Here is a 16,052-nt window from a genome sequence, read left to right on the forward strand (position 1 = left end):
TGGTAATTAGTCAAAGAGTTGTCATAGAAACAGACAACTGTTCTTTTTCCGCCATGTTTGAAGTCATAACATTCTCGAACTTAGAACAGTGATTAATTCTCATGTTGTTTTAGAACTTCCCAGGATTTCCAATTAGAATCTACTCAGGGTGCATTTAGCAAAATGGCTGCAGCAGTAGCATTATCGAAAGAGCCTCTGAACGCCACAGAGATCGAATTTGAAGTGGATGATTTAGGAACGGACGCCGATCAAGAAGACTTTCTTGCAAGATCAGAGAGCATGTCGCCCGAGCATTTTGAAGGAAGATCGAGAGCGTTATCGGTTTCTGATGTGATCAGTCAACATATTTTGGAAACGGACGGTATGGCGTCTCCAATTTTGAGGGCTTTTACACGAAGCGCGCTAAACAGATGGCGAGGCAACGTGGAGAAAAAAATCACCCGTAGGCTGATGGAGGTGAAAGCGGAGCGCAAGAAACGAGATGCTGAATCTAAAGAGCTTTCCCGTCTTGTTGCTAGAACAGTTCCTCTGGATGTTCTAGCTAGAGACTGGCTTAATGACAACGACCTTACCTCGGATGTGAGAGTGTATTTGGTTGAAAATCTTTTACCAACCTTAATTTTGGGAGTTGAGAAACTGTTGACTGAGGTTGAAAAGAGAGATCTGGCGGATTCTGAGGGTTTCTGTCCAGATTTTAATCCCATTGATTACCTGGCACAGTTTCTTATGAGAAATAATCCTAAGTATAGTAACTTTGCGGAAGCTTCACCCTATGCGAAGGGCATCCGCAAAGTAGTGGAAGACCTCAAAAAGGAGGTGTTTTCAATGGAAGACAACAAACTTGTTAAGCTCAAGGCTGATGCCAAGAAAAGGCGTGAAGCAAGAGAAAAAGAGGAGCACCAAAAGAACATGGAAAACCGCCGTCGTTCTATTGCTGTGGAGGAGCAGTTTCCTGAGTGGACTGCTGACTGGAATGGTGTTCTTCCCTTATCAGTTGTAAGTGAATATATCTGTTATCAGTTATGATAAACGCAGTTTACAGAGTTTTCCCATCATGAATCCACAATTCACTATATACAGACTCAAACCTCTCTACAATGGCCACCTTGGAGACAGATGAAAGGGGCCGTTATAGAGAGATGGCTGTGGTGGAGAGGTTATTTTGGTAGTTAAGGACATGCTTAAAATTGGCCATTGCTGTTGTGAAGAGGAGGCCATTGTAGATGGGTTGAGATATAAGTGAATGTATGAACCATCCACCGCAATGAAAAAAAGTGGGCATTGTAGAGAGGTGGCCATTAGTGGAGGTTCAACTGTATGTACATGTAGTAATTATTGTTTCCAGACTTAAAAGGCTTAGACAGGGGGCGGATGGTAGATAAGGGTAAAAGGGGTCTGTTATAGGTTTTGCACCATCAAAAGTTTGTATCCTACAAGTTTGTTCCCAATTAATGTATATAATATCTGCCATCCCACTCCAGCTTGTCATTAGGTGAGTTTTTAGCACTTGGATCAGTGGAAGTTTATAGTTGCCATAAAACTAAAATGTGAACACATTCTGATTATACACAAACAGTGGATCAGATGTTAAGGGCTGATACAAGGGCATAGACTACAAGTAGTTCTTCTTTCACTTAGTCCATCAAGCTTGATGGTAAAAAACCTCAAGGAAAAAATGGGGGCGAGAAATCGTGGGGACATGAAGCGTGCAAAAGGAGGGTCCCTCCTTTTGCGTGCTTCTGGTCCCCAGATTTTCATTCATGTCACACACAATGGACTAAGCGAAGAGGGACTACTCATTGTCAAACAGGAGCAATTTATGATTGAACTCTCAACTGGCAACCTGTTACATAGACCAGCAAAACTCACCTCTGGCAGATCCCTCTTATTGACTGAGGAAACAAGTTTTTAATGTTAGGAGCAAAGTCATTTGCCACCAAACTTGTAATATCAGGAGTAATCTTTTTTGGTACATTGGAGTGAACTCAAATGCAGTGAACTTTCAATGGTACAATTAACATACAAAAGGGTAAACATAGGGACAAGGATTCCCCACTATATGACTTTGTTTAGCCTCCCCATCCCTGGGTATGCCAGAGTTACATGTAAGAGTTCAACCCTTTTTAGCAGTTGTGAACCACGTCCCTTTTGAAGACTGAGCTACACTGTAACTTTTTAATTTTGCACTCTTACTAAATAGGTTCAAAATGTTCTAAAATCATTTGAAGAAGTTGCTGCAAATCTTCCAGAAGAAATCAGGAAAGGTACTAATTAAATTATAAAAGGGGTGGTGAATAGTAAATGCAAGACTCTGCAGGAAGGTGACACTAGCATTTTTCTTTGTGAGCACAAGATAGTTTGACTTCTTTGATTGTGAGACTGAGACTTTAAAACAGGGGTTTCATTAAGCGTTGGGCATTCAGGGCAAATTGACCTGAACCATGAGAACGATTTTGTCTACCTGGTTTGACCATCTAGACGAAAGTTTTTCCTGTAAAGAATTTCAGTTCAAAAAGTATTGTCACCTGTTAAAACCTGTTGCCTTCCTGCTGAAGACATTAATGAAATCCCTGCTTCAAAGTGTTTTATATGCAAGCTCACAATGTTCAGGATTCTAAGACGTTCAGAAGTCATTTATAAAAAAAAATCAATACTTCAGGACTTTCTGAGCTTGCAAAAATTGTGACTGCAAGATGCACATAACCTCTAAAATACAAGATTGTGAGACGCTTGAAATTTGATGAAAATTTTGCAAGACCCATGGTTTTTGAAGGACCATTTGCCACCCCTTATAAAATGTGGCAGTGTTAAATTGATTTTATTGTCACAGTTAATTTTTTTTCAACATTACCTTGATGTGACACTGTTTACTTATCTTTTATTTATTCATTTTGGCAGGTGCATCCTTTCTTATTCCCCTTGAGCCGACAGATTCTAGTGGTAAAATGGTCAATATGCAGCAATTTAAAGATGTAAGAGATATTATACACATATGACATGTTCATTTAATTATTTGCATCACCTGTAAACATCATAGAATAATCTAAATCCCTTCAATTACTTCAATCAGAATGAAAAACATTGCAATCTATTTACTTTTATTGTGTTTTGTTTATAGTACATTCGTCCTTTTGCTGGCAATCTTTCCAAGGAAGCTTTCAATGCCTTTATCGACCACTTAACTCGCTGTGCAGCACATTACAGAGCAGCTACTGTGAAAGAAGCAATGAGGTGAGTTATGTTCAATAGTTATGTTTGTTACCTTTTCAGACCATCACTTAGTTTATCTCAAACTGAAGTGTACAGAATATGGTTTATTGACCAACTTGTTCATTCAAGAAGGCTGGATATTGGCCAAGTTCTTTTTTTGTATGTTTATGGACTAGACGGAGTAGAGGTCCATTAACTCACAAAAAAAGAATGAGGCCAATATCCAGCCATCTTGACCACACAAGCTTGGTCAATACAGGTTTTATTATATGACTTTCGGGGACATTTTTCTTGTGGGACACAGAGGGTGGTCCTGAGCCGGCAAGATATTGCCATCTTGCCCGCTTGGGTAGCCAATCAAGGGGAGGGAAGTTTGATCATCTTGCCCGCCCATGGAATGTGAAGAGCTTTTAACAGTAGTCTTTTTCCTTGTAGACTTACTCTGAGGAACCTTTTCTTGAGTTGTGACATGAAGAATGTAAGTTGTACAAAAAAAACTGTGTCTACAATGTACCTGCCTTGATTGTTTATTATTTAATGTTCATCTTTATTAGACTTATACCAAAAACCACAGCCCATTTGATTACCTAGCACAAAACACTCCTGTTTTGCCAGTTTCCAAATCTAATCTTGATCACAATTTTGGATAAGCAGGGCACTGATGAAAATTGCACTTAATACTGCAGTCAGCACTTTCCTCGGCATATGTTTATGTGTATCATTTGTCATTTGGTATGGCCGGAGACAAAGGAGTATGAAGGGGTCCCATCACTAGCCTATGCTCCACTCCAGCATGAGGTGTTCAATAGGATTGGTTGTGGTAGTTGCCAGTTGGTATATGAAAAGAAGTTGGCAAATGTGTGGCATTTTAAATGATTATGACATGATACATGAACATAACTATTCTTTCTTTTGTTCTTTCCCTTTAGGCTGGCCATGTAGACAGAAAGCGTATTCTGGATATTCTATGCTCATTTTATGATAATGCAGTTGAACCAATGAGGAACTCCCTACGTAATCCAAGAAAGTGTAAGTTCGTCACTCGCCAGTAGTTATTAGGCTACTAAATGTACATTGAATTCTAGAATTTTTCGGTGGACTTCCAATGTTATTCAAATGTCAAAAGGTGATCAACAGTAGTTACAATTACAGTATTAATTATCTGTATTTTTGATCCATATTGTTATCCAACTTTGGAAAGTTGGCTGATAATATTTACAGGCATGTTAATGAAGTACTTGCAGTGGATGTAGAGATGTTAACCCAAGCTAACCAACAACTTTTCTGTATTCAGGGCCTGTTTTGGAGATAGAAGAAACCAGTGATGAAGATGAGGAGCTTAACCAGAAACAGGATGCAGGAGCAGGCACAGATGAAGAGCAAAAACCACAAACAGAACAAGCAGAGCCTGATAAAAAACCACTGCAAGAAACAGCCAAAGAACCTGAACAAACATCAGAAGAGCCACAAAGTGAGGAGAGAGAGAAACCAGAAGAAGAAGCTGCAGAGGAAGAAACAGCTCATGAACCAACAGAAGGAGAGGAAATACCTCAAGAAAGTAACAGAGGAGAAGAAGATCAAATTGTTGAAAATGCTGAGGATCAACCTGGAGATGGAGAGGGTGATGGAGAAAAAGAAGGTGAGGTCAACATCAAAAAGTATTCTTAACAAGGGTGCAATGTCAAAAGTAACATTTAGCAACTCAGTCATAGAGAGTCAGATTTAATAGCTCAGTCAGGGCAAGAGAACTTTACTAGTCCATCAGCAGGGTGCATTTTGTGACTGCACTTGTTTTGTACAAATCAATGACTTGCTTCTGGACCAGAAAATTTTGTTATCAGTTTGGAAGGGCTAGAGCTAAATTGTACTGAATTTGCACCCTTTCTTTGCCCCATAATGATTTTTTCATTCGGTTTGGGGCACTAATAATTTTGCATGACAATTTTAAGTGAAATATTTTACTTGGTTTTGTTTCTGGTTTGAATGCATGTTTTAAGATGAGAAAGCTGGTGATGACGATCAAGGTGAAGTTCAAGATGAAGAAGCTGAGAAAGAAAGAATAAAACAAAAAATAATTGATGATGAAGAAGAAGACAGGAAGTTGTTGGAGTCAATCCCTGATGAAAGTATGTCTGATGTGATCATTATTTTTATGTATATTTTGTTCGTCAATGATTGAGAAAGAATTAGCATTATAAAGCCCTGGTGAAATCTTGAAAAGATCTTTAAGGATCTTTACAGCTCTTTCCGATTACCTGTGGAGGTTCCTATAGTAATTACATGTATTGAGCATCTTAAGGGTCAGGGCTTGGTCGTTTAGGACAAATATATATGCCTGTCTAGCGAGTAACTTTTCGTGCTCACTTACATGTAGCCTGAAGTGTCAGTCATCTCTAACCCTCAGCTTAGTTGCCGGGGGATTAGGCTGAAGGCGAAACATGATTGACATTTTAGGCTAAGCCCCAGGCAAGCTATCTACCCACTAGATTATGATTTTAATACAACAAAGTAAAGTTGTTCAAGCACTGATAGCGACCCTGAAGGTAAATTTGAGAGCAAGCTTTTTGCAAGAAATTATCCTTTGAGGATTGTGTAATGATTTTTGTCGGCATCTTTGCTAAGCTTGTACCAAGATCTTTGTAAGGTCCTCATCCTGTGCCAAGTGTACAATACCCCAGCAACACATCAGCATCATATGAAAACAGTATATGATTTGTATTCTTCTCATTGCTATGTCAATTAGTTGATGATCAGATGTCGGATCAAGAAGACACAGAGACATCGGCCAGCACACTACCAAGACCAAAGTCAGTGACTGAAGGCTCAGCATTTGATGAAAACTCACTCAACCAGCCACAGTTTATACATCTACTGGAGAAGTTTCTTGGAAGTACTCCAGTCAAGTAAGTCCTGAATTTGTGATCGACTTATAGTATACTGTGGAAAGGCGTGCTTCAAATTGAACTGTTGTCAGAGGCGTAAAAGTTGCATGGTGGTTAAATGATGACAACATGAAAAAATGTCCCAGGTGGCAATAAATTGTTACATGAAGAGTTCGATAAATTTGAAACTTTGTGCAAAAGGGGCGGAGGGAACTTTCATGTTTAAGGCATGTGGTTATTTCTGTCATCGTCAGTGCTCAAACCCTTTATTGGGAGTGCTTCTGACCCTGGGGCAAGCCCTGAGAAACCCCTGAGGGAACCCCTGGGGCAACAGATTGTCCCAAGGAATGCAACGCGATAGGTCGTGAACAGTGGTGGTGTTGCAACTAGTTATCACTACATCAATTGTTATAGCTGTCATTTATTATATTGGAACCATTGACTGATGCATATGTGTCACGTAACATGAATCTGATTTAACAAGTAAAGACGACATTTTGATGTTCTGCTTTACGTTTTCAGACAAGTGTTTGATGATCTTGTCCGTTTTGTAAGAGCCGGTTATGTCGAAACAGATGATGAACGAATGGCGAGGATGAACAAGGTGTGTGTATGGTTTAGGTTGTTAGTGTGGCCGGTGTAGGTAGCCATGGCGAGCGGAGCTAAAATGACTGAACTTTGTTACCTATTGCAGTTCAACCCCTATTAGATGACCACCCTCGGGGAAATGGATAGTGGCCGCTTAAAGGAGGCTGGCCGTTTGACAGAGGTACAAACAATAGAAAAGCCTTCATCGCGACTTTGATTACTGGCCGTCTAATAGGGGTAGCCGTTTAATAGGTGGCCGCTTAACAGGAGTTCGACTCTACTCTTGTTCATGAACGCCGATGTGATAGCTTTCAATGAGAGTGCACTTTGATTTATCATTAAGAAAAGGAAAACGACCGTAACTTGCGCATACAGTCGAACCCCTATTAAGTGGCCAGCTATAAAACGACCACCCCTATTAGGCGGCCAGTAATCAAAGTCCCGTTGAGGGCTTTTCTATTGTTTGTACCTCTATCAAAGGGGAGGCGCGGTGGCCTCATGGTTAGTGCGCTCGTCTCCGGATCGAGCGGTCCGGGTTCGAGCCCTGGCCGGGGACTTTGTGTTGTGTTCTTGGGCAAGACACTTTACTCTCACAGTGCCTCTCTCCACCCAGGTGTATAAATGGGTACCGGCGAACTTAATGCTGGGGGTAACCCTGCGATGGACTAGCATCCCATCCAGGGGGGAGTAGAAATACTCCTAGTCGCTTCATGCTGCAGAAACCGGGATAAGCTCCGGCCTGATGGGCCACTTGGCTCGCATGCAGACTTTACCTTTACCTTTACCTATCAAACGGCCGGCCCCCTTTAAGCGGTCACTATCCATTTCCCCGAGGGTGGCCGTCTTATAGGGGTTGAACTGTAACTTTTCAAGAAAAAGAGCTTTCGTTAATCAAACACAATTTTCTGACTTTCAAAGTCCAAGCTAGTGTTTTGAAGTTCGAGTTTTATAAGAGAAATATTTCAGCGCCTCCCAGGTTGTAGCCAAAAGGAATAAAGTTCAACAAATTTTTAGGACTACAATGTATTCTTTTGATGATAAGCGGTACGCTTTCTCAGAACGCTAGGCTTATTAACGTATTGGCCATTTTGTTGTATTGACAGGCTCGCATGGAAGCTCGTTCAGCCAAGAGGCGCCGTCAAGTTGATCAGCTGTACGAGTTGTGGGATGTGAACGCTTCTGGTTATCTGGAGGTAGAAGAAATTCACGTTGTGTTGAACAAATGGCGCTCTGATGGAATCGACAACTTCAAAGAAGGTACGAGTTGCCAGTTTATCTTCAACTGACTAAAATTACGAAACTTAATCGTCGATACTGGCCAAGTCTTGAATTGACCTAGGCCGGCGTCTGACTTCAGTTTCTGTAGCATGAAGCGGCTAGGAATAATTGCTACCCCCTTCCCTCTTGGATGGGGTGTTAGTCCATCGCAGAATGCAATCCCCCTCCAGTCCCCCACATTATGTCTCTTGTTGAGTTACCTTTCCCCAAGTATTTTTCCAGCTTCCCCAATAATATTCCAGATACCAGTTTTGAGGCCTATTGCGATCAATTGCCGTGGGCTGTGCTCTAACGTTTCGATCTTAAAAGGATGTTAATGTTCTATTTGTCGTTGTAAAATTTCAGCTCTGAAGGTATTTGGTCAGGTGAACAGCACACTTAACAAGCGTACTTTCCGTGAGTGCATTGATGCCATAGTGAAGTCTTTTCCACAGGAGGACGTGTTTGAGTCACTGATTCACTTTCTCACCACAAGCGTGGAGGTAAGGTTTGATACCGTATTAAGCCCGTATTGCATTTTCTATATCCGTTCTGTTGGAACGAACCGAATTGTATTGTTGGAGTCAATTTATTCAAAGCTTTTTTGGTTTTCTGCTAGAAAAGGTTTAGTTCGTATAGTGTGATCGTCCGGGTGTGGGTAGTTCTGAAAAAACTGCATGTTGTTGGTGACTGACGTTTCGCCACCCTGGCGGAAGTCATCTTCAGAGTCAAGTTTAGTAAGTTTGGAGGAAATTGGGTGAAATAATGTACATTTTCTACAGGAAAGAGTTGTTCAATTCGGAAGTTTCAACAAAATCAAACGTCTCAAGCAGGGTGAAAAACGATGATAAAGAAGATAAAACGAAAAAGGTTGATTTCAAAGATGGACCAAATTCAACTGTTGAAGTCGACCCATGACAGATATGTCCAGGGCTGAACGCTAATGAGATTCGAATTCCTTATGATATGCATCACAAAGTGTCCTCATTGATAACAAGTCACCAAAACACACACAATTTTGTCAAATATGAAGTAATATGACGTAATAATATAAAGTAATAACCCATGATGGCGGAGTTTTCCTAAACTTCTACTCAACCTATGATAGAATCTGAGTCAGAGTCTATCATAGGTTGAGTAGACGTTTAGGATTTTAATCAGGATTTGACAAAATGGTCCTCTTGTCTCCGCATGCACCTTCATTAAGCAGTTTTAAATCCTATCTATTAGATCATTTGTGTCAATTTTAAATCAGGTGTAACTCGTGAGTGACATGTATGCAATTTAATTTGGTTAGCTTTGGGCTGTATTTAAATCTTATTTCGTAATTTTATAGTGTCAATTTTAGTACACAGTTTAATTAAGCTAGTTTTGGGCCGCACTTAAATTGTAAATTTCACTTCTTAATTTTTTTAGAATGTTTAATATCGGAGAATATTCTTTGTAAGGGAATTTAGTTTCCCCCAGTTATTCTCCAGTCATGTACTTTTTGTAATTTCTGTGATTTATTTACTTGTACTAGTATGACAAAGTATTATTAAACTTAAACTTAAATGTGAACTTTGATGGGTTCATTGGGTGTGGAGAGAGAATTTTATAGCGTTGCAAAAATCGTGTTTACGACAAACATTTTGATTATCTGGCTGCGGTACGTGTATCGGCAACAAATAATTCATCCAGGTCTCGATCTCGTTTTTCTGACAAGATCTCTGCACTCATTTCCACAGCGGTCTTTCGAAGAGCGCAGGCGCGGTGATGCACGAAAGCGATGGATGACGATGATCGATGTTGCTGCGCAGACCGGCGGCGCGCAACTAGATCCAGTCTACCGCGCGGTATACCATGTTCTCTTCAAAGACGCGGAAGAACATGGACGAGGAAAGATCGTGAGTTCTTCAGTTTGCATGCTCGAAAACAATGACGACGTGAACCAGCTGCATCGTGGAGAGACATTGTTGCGCTACGTGTCCTGCACAGTAGACGATATTCCGCACGTGCTGGGGAAGGTTTTGTACAGGGACGTGAAAACTTTAAGCTGGACTGCCGTGGACTCTGGGAAACCCATTCACGTGCCTAAGGTGGCGACCCACTCTGGGGTGACAATTTGGAATCCTAACCGAAGAGAAGAGGTAAGAATTGAGAGCTTTAGGATTTGAGATCGAAGGCTGATAAGTCTGACCACATCAAAGGAGTACTCTGCTTTAGCTCAAGTTTATTTCAGTCTTTCCTCACAAACATGAAATTTTATCCAGCGTCCACACTACGCCGTGGGAGGCGCGATGGCCGCATGGTTAGTGCGTTCGCCTTCGTAACGAACGGGTTGGGTTCGAGCCCTGGCTGAGGACATTTTGTTGTGTTCTTGAACAAGACACTTCACTCTCACAGTGCCTCTCTCCACCCAGGTGTATAAATGGTACCGGCAAACTTAATGCTGGGGGTAACGCTGCGATGGACTAGCATCCCATCCAGGGGGGAGCAGAAATACTCCTAGTCACTTCATGCTACAGAAACCGGGATAAGCTCCGGCCTGGTGGGGCCACTTGGCTCGTATGCAGACTTTACCTACCACAATACGCCGGAGGAATTTGAAAGCGCAGCTTTATTTCTACGATTAGACCCACCGTCCACACTAATCCGCCACGAAGACGGAGCTTTTCAAAAACGCTCTTCAAACCGGAGAGATTTGATTTTTTGAAAACGAAGCTTTCGAAAACGACGACGTCACGCTTTTTCCTCAAACACAAATCCGAAATGACCGTTGATTGAGCATGCGTTTTTAAATTCCTCCGGCGTGCTGTGGGCGGAAAACATTTGATGCATTTTCATAGTGAAACCTCCGTTTTCAAATTCCTCCGGCGTAGTTTGGACGGGGCCTTAAAGAAACACGGACACGGAGAAACTTCCTTCGTCTGTAAACAGTTACCTAAGCGATACCACGTCATTTTGCTCACGGTGCTTGAAAACTTGGGACCATTTGCTATCGTAATGACTGTTCTTTTATTCGTCATCTCTCTCAGGGAGGAGACGGCTCGTTCATCGCTCTGCCTTTAAAAGATCACGAGCGGCGAGTGATCGGCATCCTTGGTGTTGACACACTGGCAGATCCTCACAAGCCCGTCTTTATCACCCATGAGATCAGCTTCTTCCAGGGCGTGGCCAAGGCCCTGAGCCAAGCCATCCAGTTTGTGGACATCCGTCGGAAAACGCTTAGAGTTGCCGAGTCAGCAGTTTCCTGGATTCTACGGCGCAGTCCTAATGTACAAAATGTCAATGTATATATGGTGGAACCTGGATTGAAGGTAAAGGAATTGATTCTGGTCAGAAATAGGCCGAATAGTACGAACTTCCTACATTTCTCCTGGTGATAGGCCCTTTGCACAACCTGTTAGTGCTGCGAAATCAGTCATGCGGGGACGCAAGTTAAATATAGTGAGACTTCCAAAACAAAGGAAAGTCAAGCGGCTGGTGCCACTTGCATCCCAGCAAGGCTGATTTTGTACCATTTGACCGGGTTGTGTGAAACGCCTACAACCCCGTAGCCAATAGAAATTAATACTTTCCGGGTGGTTTTTTAAAATTGGTGGCTTAACTGAGGTTTACAAGTAATTCTATAACCACGACTTGGTGAGCATAAAGTGTTTAAATATCACCTTGACATGTGTAACAACAAGCGTGACTGTTTGTTCAACTCGGCTTTGCAAACGCTGTCTAAACTTTTGTTTTTCATTATTTAATTTCTCTTGTTGTTTTGTCGTTAGCCTACTGACGGGTTAGTTCTTCGCCGAATGATGACTTTGGCTCACAACGGGGTTAGTCAGCACTATACAAATCCACCAAGACTGGATAGAAGAGACAATCTCTTCAGGTGAGAAGAAAATAAGTGAACTAACATCACTTATAAAGAATTATTTATACTCATGGCTGAGTAAGAGGAACATGTTCCTGTTTGGTCAGATGTGAAGAAAACAGTTGTCCATCTATTGAGCAAATTTTCTTACGAATTATTTTCAGAGACTACTTGTTCAAATGTGTAGAGAGCTCAGAGACCATCACTGCAGATGCGTACGGCGAGCGTCACATGGCCTTTCCGCTCAGGGATGGGGAAGGGAGAGCTGTTGCTGTGGTTGACATTAGCATTGGTGACCTCAAAGCTCTTCCACCGCACGAGAACAAGGAGATACAGCGCATGCTCAAACTGCTGGCCAAGGCGCATAGAGAGGTAGCGCGAGAGATCACAGGCGGAGCCGAGAAAAACATTGTGTTGGGTGAGTTGACGTGTCATTAAAACCGCAGCATTTTTAGTGACTATCAGAGTGGATAGCCTCTGTACCTCTCGAGAATTCGTGCCCATGACTGATTTCTCTTTCTGTTGTTCGTGCTCATTTACTCTATAGGAAGTAGCACCTACGTTCGTCATTACTTAATAATTATCATTAACTGATTGCTTTTTGGGTATGTAGAGGTGGAGAAGGAGTACGAAGATGCTCGAATTGACGTGCTGTTTGACCGCCTTATGCTGCTGGACCTGAGAGAGAACGTGGGAAGGCTGGACGCCAGGTAATTTACTTATTCAAATTTTTATATAGTTTAATTTCCTTCGATGACACTTTCAATATTACCGCTACGTTTCTAAAGGTAGTTGCTTTGGTTACGAGTTTTTGTGCTCTGCTATAGGTTGAAATTCCCATACAAGGTGCTCAACCAATCAAAGACAACAGATATATTTGCAGCCAATTTGATCGAAACTTATACAAATCTCGTAATTTTTCCCGCGCTTGCCGCGTGTAGAGTTTTTGCATGTCAGTTATTGGTTTATTTTGCGATTGCCGCCAAAGTGATCGTGTGGCTCTGGGATTGCCATGGTGTTAGTTTAACGACATTCCTTAGAAGACAGTAATCTAGTGTAAACGCGACTTTATTGAAATTTGCAGAGCCTTTGCCGAGATCAAGAGCTATAAGGATCCGCCTAAAGTGATTCACGATATCCTGAAAGCCGTGTTAGGGATCTTCTACACGGATCGACAGCAACAGGAGAAGTTCAACGAGTGGAGTATGTGTAAACAGATGGTTAATCCTGACCTGGTTAAGCTTATAACGTCCTACGATCCCACAGCGAAGAAGAATTCTATCGGTGTAGACGCTAAGTCGTTAGCTGGAAAGCTTCAGGGTAAGTAGTCCCCTTCCTTTTCTTTGTTTTTCATGAGTTTTATAAGCGGTTAAGCGATAGAAAACTTTCAAAGATTCAAACATTTAAACAGGTTCAAATTCGACGAGAGTGCACGAAAGGCGACGGGAGTCGCCGAGAGCGTTCGAGGGTTGACGACAGACGCCGAGAGCGCACGAGAGTGGACGACAGACGCCGAGAGAGTACGAGATTCGATGAGAGCTGTCGCGGGCGCAAGCGAGTTTGGCGAAATGCTCGTATTTGGCCTAGGCTATATATTTTCACTTTGAGTTTTTTTATTAACCTATTTTGACCTACTGTGATAGTTGTGGTTGGCTTTGAAGTGGGTTTACCTTCTATTGTATGACAGTTACCTTCAGAGCATAACCTCTATTTTTCTTTCAGCCTGTGTGAGAATTTTTTAAGAATTTTGACTCATAGTGCAGTGAGTTCAAAACTGCTCACGGAAAGATGACGTACGTGACAAGTTTTGAAGGGCGCCGTCACAAAGGCAACTTTATATGCCTCAAGGCCTGTTTGTTTGTGACTAATTGTTTTTCCCTTGTTTGTTACTCACAGATGTGCCTCAAGGAGCGGTGGCGAAGCACGGTTCATTGCCTGCTCAGTATCTGTTTAACTGGGCATTTGTTTGTTTGTCGCTGATTGAACACACTGAAAAGATGAGCGAAACTCGCCCTGGAAAAGTGGTGAGCCCGCAAGCCAAGAGTGAAGTGGTCACCGATATGGGAAAGGGACGGCCCTCGCCCCAGAATACATGGACTAAGTCGGAAGTGACCGAGTAGTTTTATACCAAATCGAGAAGCTAGGGACCATTTTCGTATTCTCGGTATTGGACTGGAACTAGCTTGCGGTGGAGGCTCATGTGGCACTAGCAAGCTAGGTTCCAGTCCAATGCCGAGATTATGATAATGATCTGTTGGTCTCGCTTTGATGCTAGTTAAAACTAATACCCGGATTGGAGATACACGAAAGACCGTTTTGCATTATTGTCCATTCAACCGGGGCATTGTAAATTGGTGCTCCACCCCACTCCTGCATGGAGGGATATTGTAGATATCCCTAGTTGCTAACATTGCGCCTTGGGAAAATCAAATTGTCTCCGATAGTAGCTTCTGTTGCATTACTCTTGCCTCTTACGATATGCCGAGTATAAACCACCGGAGTGCTTTACATAAAGTAGGACATCCTTAATCTTACAGGCAACAGAAAGATGCAAAGAAAAAAAAAACATTAAAAAACCTATTCAAAACTGGTAAAAACACCAAACACCTCGACGCTCGTTAAAATACTCCGCTACGCGTCGTAACTCTTTTCTCGGTGTTTGGAAATGTGGTCAAACACGGTTTTTCTTGTGCGATATATTACATAGACTCTATACACAAAGTTTCATTTGTATTGCCAAAAGTCATTAGAACAAGGATTTTTTTCCTATTTATTATAAAGAATTTTATATCACCGTTTTTGTACATTATGTATATATCTGTTTTTTCACTTAGTTTTTAAAACGAGTGAACTTTAAGAGTTGAATCAGCATTGAAAGTTTGAAGTCTATTTTTCTAGTAACCCTTTTTGAACTGAATGCGCTGTTTTGTGTGGTTTGGGGATTTGTTTTTCACTTGAGAAAAAAATGTAAATTGATGATAAGTTTAAGTTTCCCAAATAAAAGATGTTTTTAACTGAACAATTGTGAGGAATTGCTTTTATTATGCACTTCATAGAACGATTTGAAGAGTTTTTAGTACATAGGTCTTCCCATTGTTTACAACGGTTCAATATGTTTCATGAAATCGATGACAAACACTCGCACGCCCGTGATAGACTGCTGATCCTATCCGGGGAAGTAGGAGTACATTTGGTCGTTACCTGCTGCAGAGATTGGGGGAAACCAGCGCAGTTTCTGTGAGTCACTAGGCTCAAGAACACTTAACCCTACGTGTTTGCACTTCACACTTGTTTTGGGAATTGCCTGAGAACGGGCGCTGTATTCGAGGATGGGGCAACAAGAACGCGGGTAAAAAGAGAATAGCTGAACCCCAACCCAATTCCCCCCTCGGTCACTTCACTCTAACCCAGTTCTTTCTCGGCCCTTCCAGCCGCGGTCAGACCCTTCCAGCTGGACGCTGCTGACAGGCTAGATAAGGTAATGCTTTCGTTGAGGCTAAAAGGAGTATCGGAGAAGCAGAACAACACTAACAAGTGAGCAGCATATTTCTACGCTCATCTCCGTTAAAGGAGCTATACCACTATACGTTAAGTAATTTTTTCTTGCGACGCACAAAATTCCCTAGAATAGAGGAAAACTCAAAAGTAGAAGGTGAAACAAAAAGGAAAATGAACTGTTAAGATAGGAAAGACGGACTCCAAAAATTTACGCCAAATTAAGATGCGCCATTCTTGACACTTCTTTAATTCTCTCTCGCTTATGATCTGTAAAGTCAGCGTTTCAAAAGCCTGGACAATCACATTGACTACTAAAATACGCCATCTTATAATCCATCAAATATTTTCGCCCGCGCGCAATTGGTCTAAACGCGTCACGTGACCAAATATTCCCCACCTAAAACCAGGGAGTATATGATGATATTCCCCAATTTTCAAAACTACGCGTAATGCGAAAAATATTTGAAGGATAACAAACACAATAACTTCCGTTTTGTGCAAAAATATGCACGGATATTTGTTGGACATTATCTGTTCCTCGAAGCTCACAGTTTTCCTCGAGCTACGCTCTCGGAAAACTGGTCGCTTCCCGGAACAGACAATGTCCGCTGACAAATATCCGAGCATATTTTCGCGCCAAATGGAGGCTTTATTTATATATATGTTTACAGTGGGGCATGGTTACAAGAAAGGTTGGCGTAACACGACATTGCCAAAAGGTGTTATGGGTAGTGATGGTTTGCTGCTGATTGAGCTGAAGTTCAATGTTT

General features: G+C 41.8%; 1 protein-coding gene across 1 annotated transcript; it reads left to right on the top strand.

The window, feature by feature from the left end:
• Positions 1 to 59: 59 nt before the first annotated feature.
• LOC145463414 (EF-hand calcium-binding domain-containing protein 5-like) lies at positions 60 to 14,806 on the top strand. The gene is made up of 19 exons (XM_081447169.1): positions 60 to 996; positions 2,201 to 2,264; positions 2,899 to 2,972; positions 3,119 to 3,231; positions 3,646 to 3,688; positions 4,140 to 4,239; positions 4,505 to 4,849; positions 5,208 to 5,336; positions 5,954 to 6,113; positions 6,615 to 6,696; positions 7,784 to 7,937; positions 8,304 to 8,440; positions 9,665 to 10,066; positions 10,955 to 11,236; positions 11,696 to 11,802; positions 11,949 to 12,202; positions 12,398 to 12,494; positions 12,869 to 13,104; positions 13,681 to 14,806. Exons 1-19 carry the CDS (start codon positions 163 to 165, stop codon positions 13,902 to 13,904), a joined length of 3,837 nt encoding a protein of 1,278 aa, XP_081303295.1. The 5' UTR covers positions 60 to 162; the 3' UTR covers positions 13,905 to 14,806.
• Positions 14,807 to 16,052: the final 1,246 nt, after the last annotated feature.

The sequence above is a fragment of the Orbicella franksi genome, chromosome 12 (genome assembly GCF_964199315.1).
Source record: "Orbicella franksi chromosome 12, jaOrbFran1.1, whole genome shotgun sequence".
Taxonomy (NCBI): domain Eukaryota; kingdom Metazoa; phylum Cnidaria; class Anthozoa; order Scleractinia; family Merulinidae; genus Orbicella; species Orbicella franksi.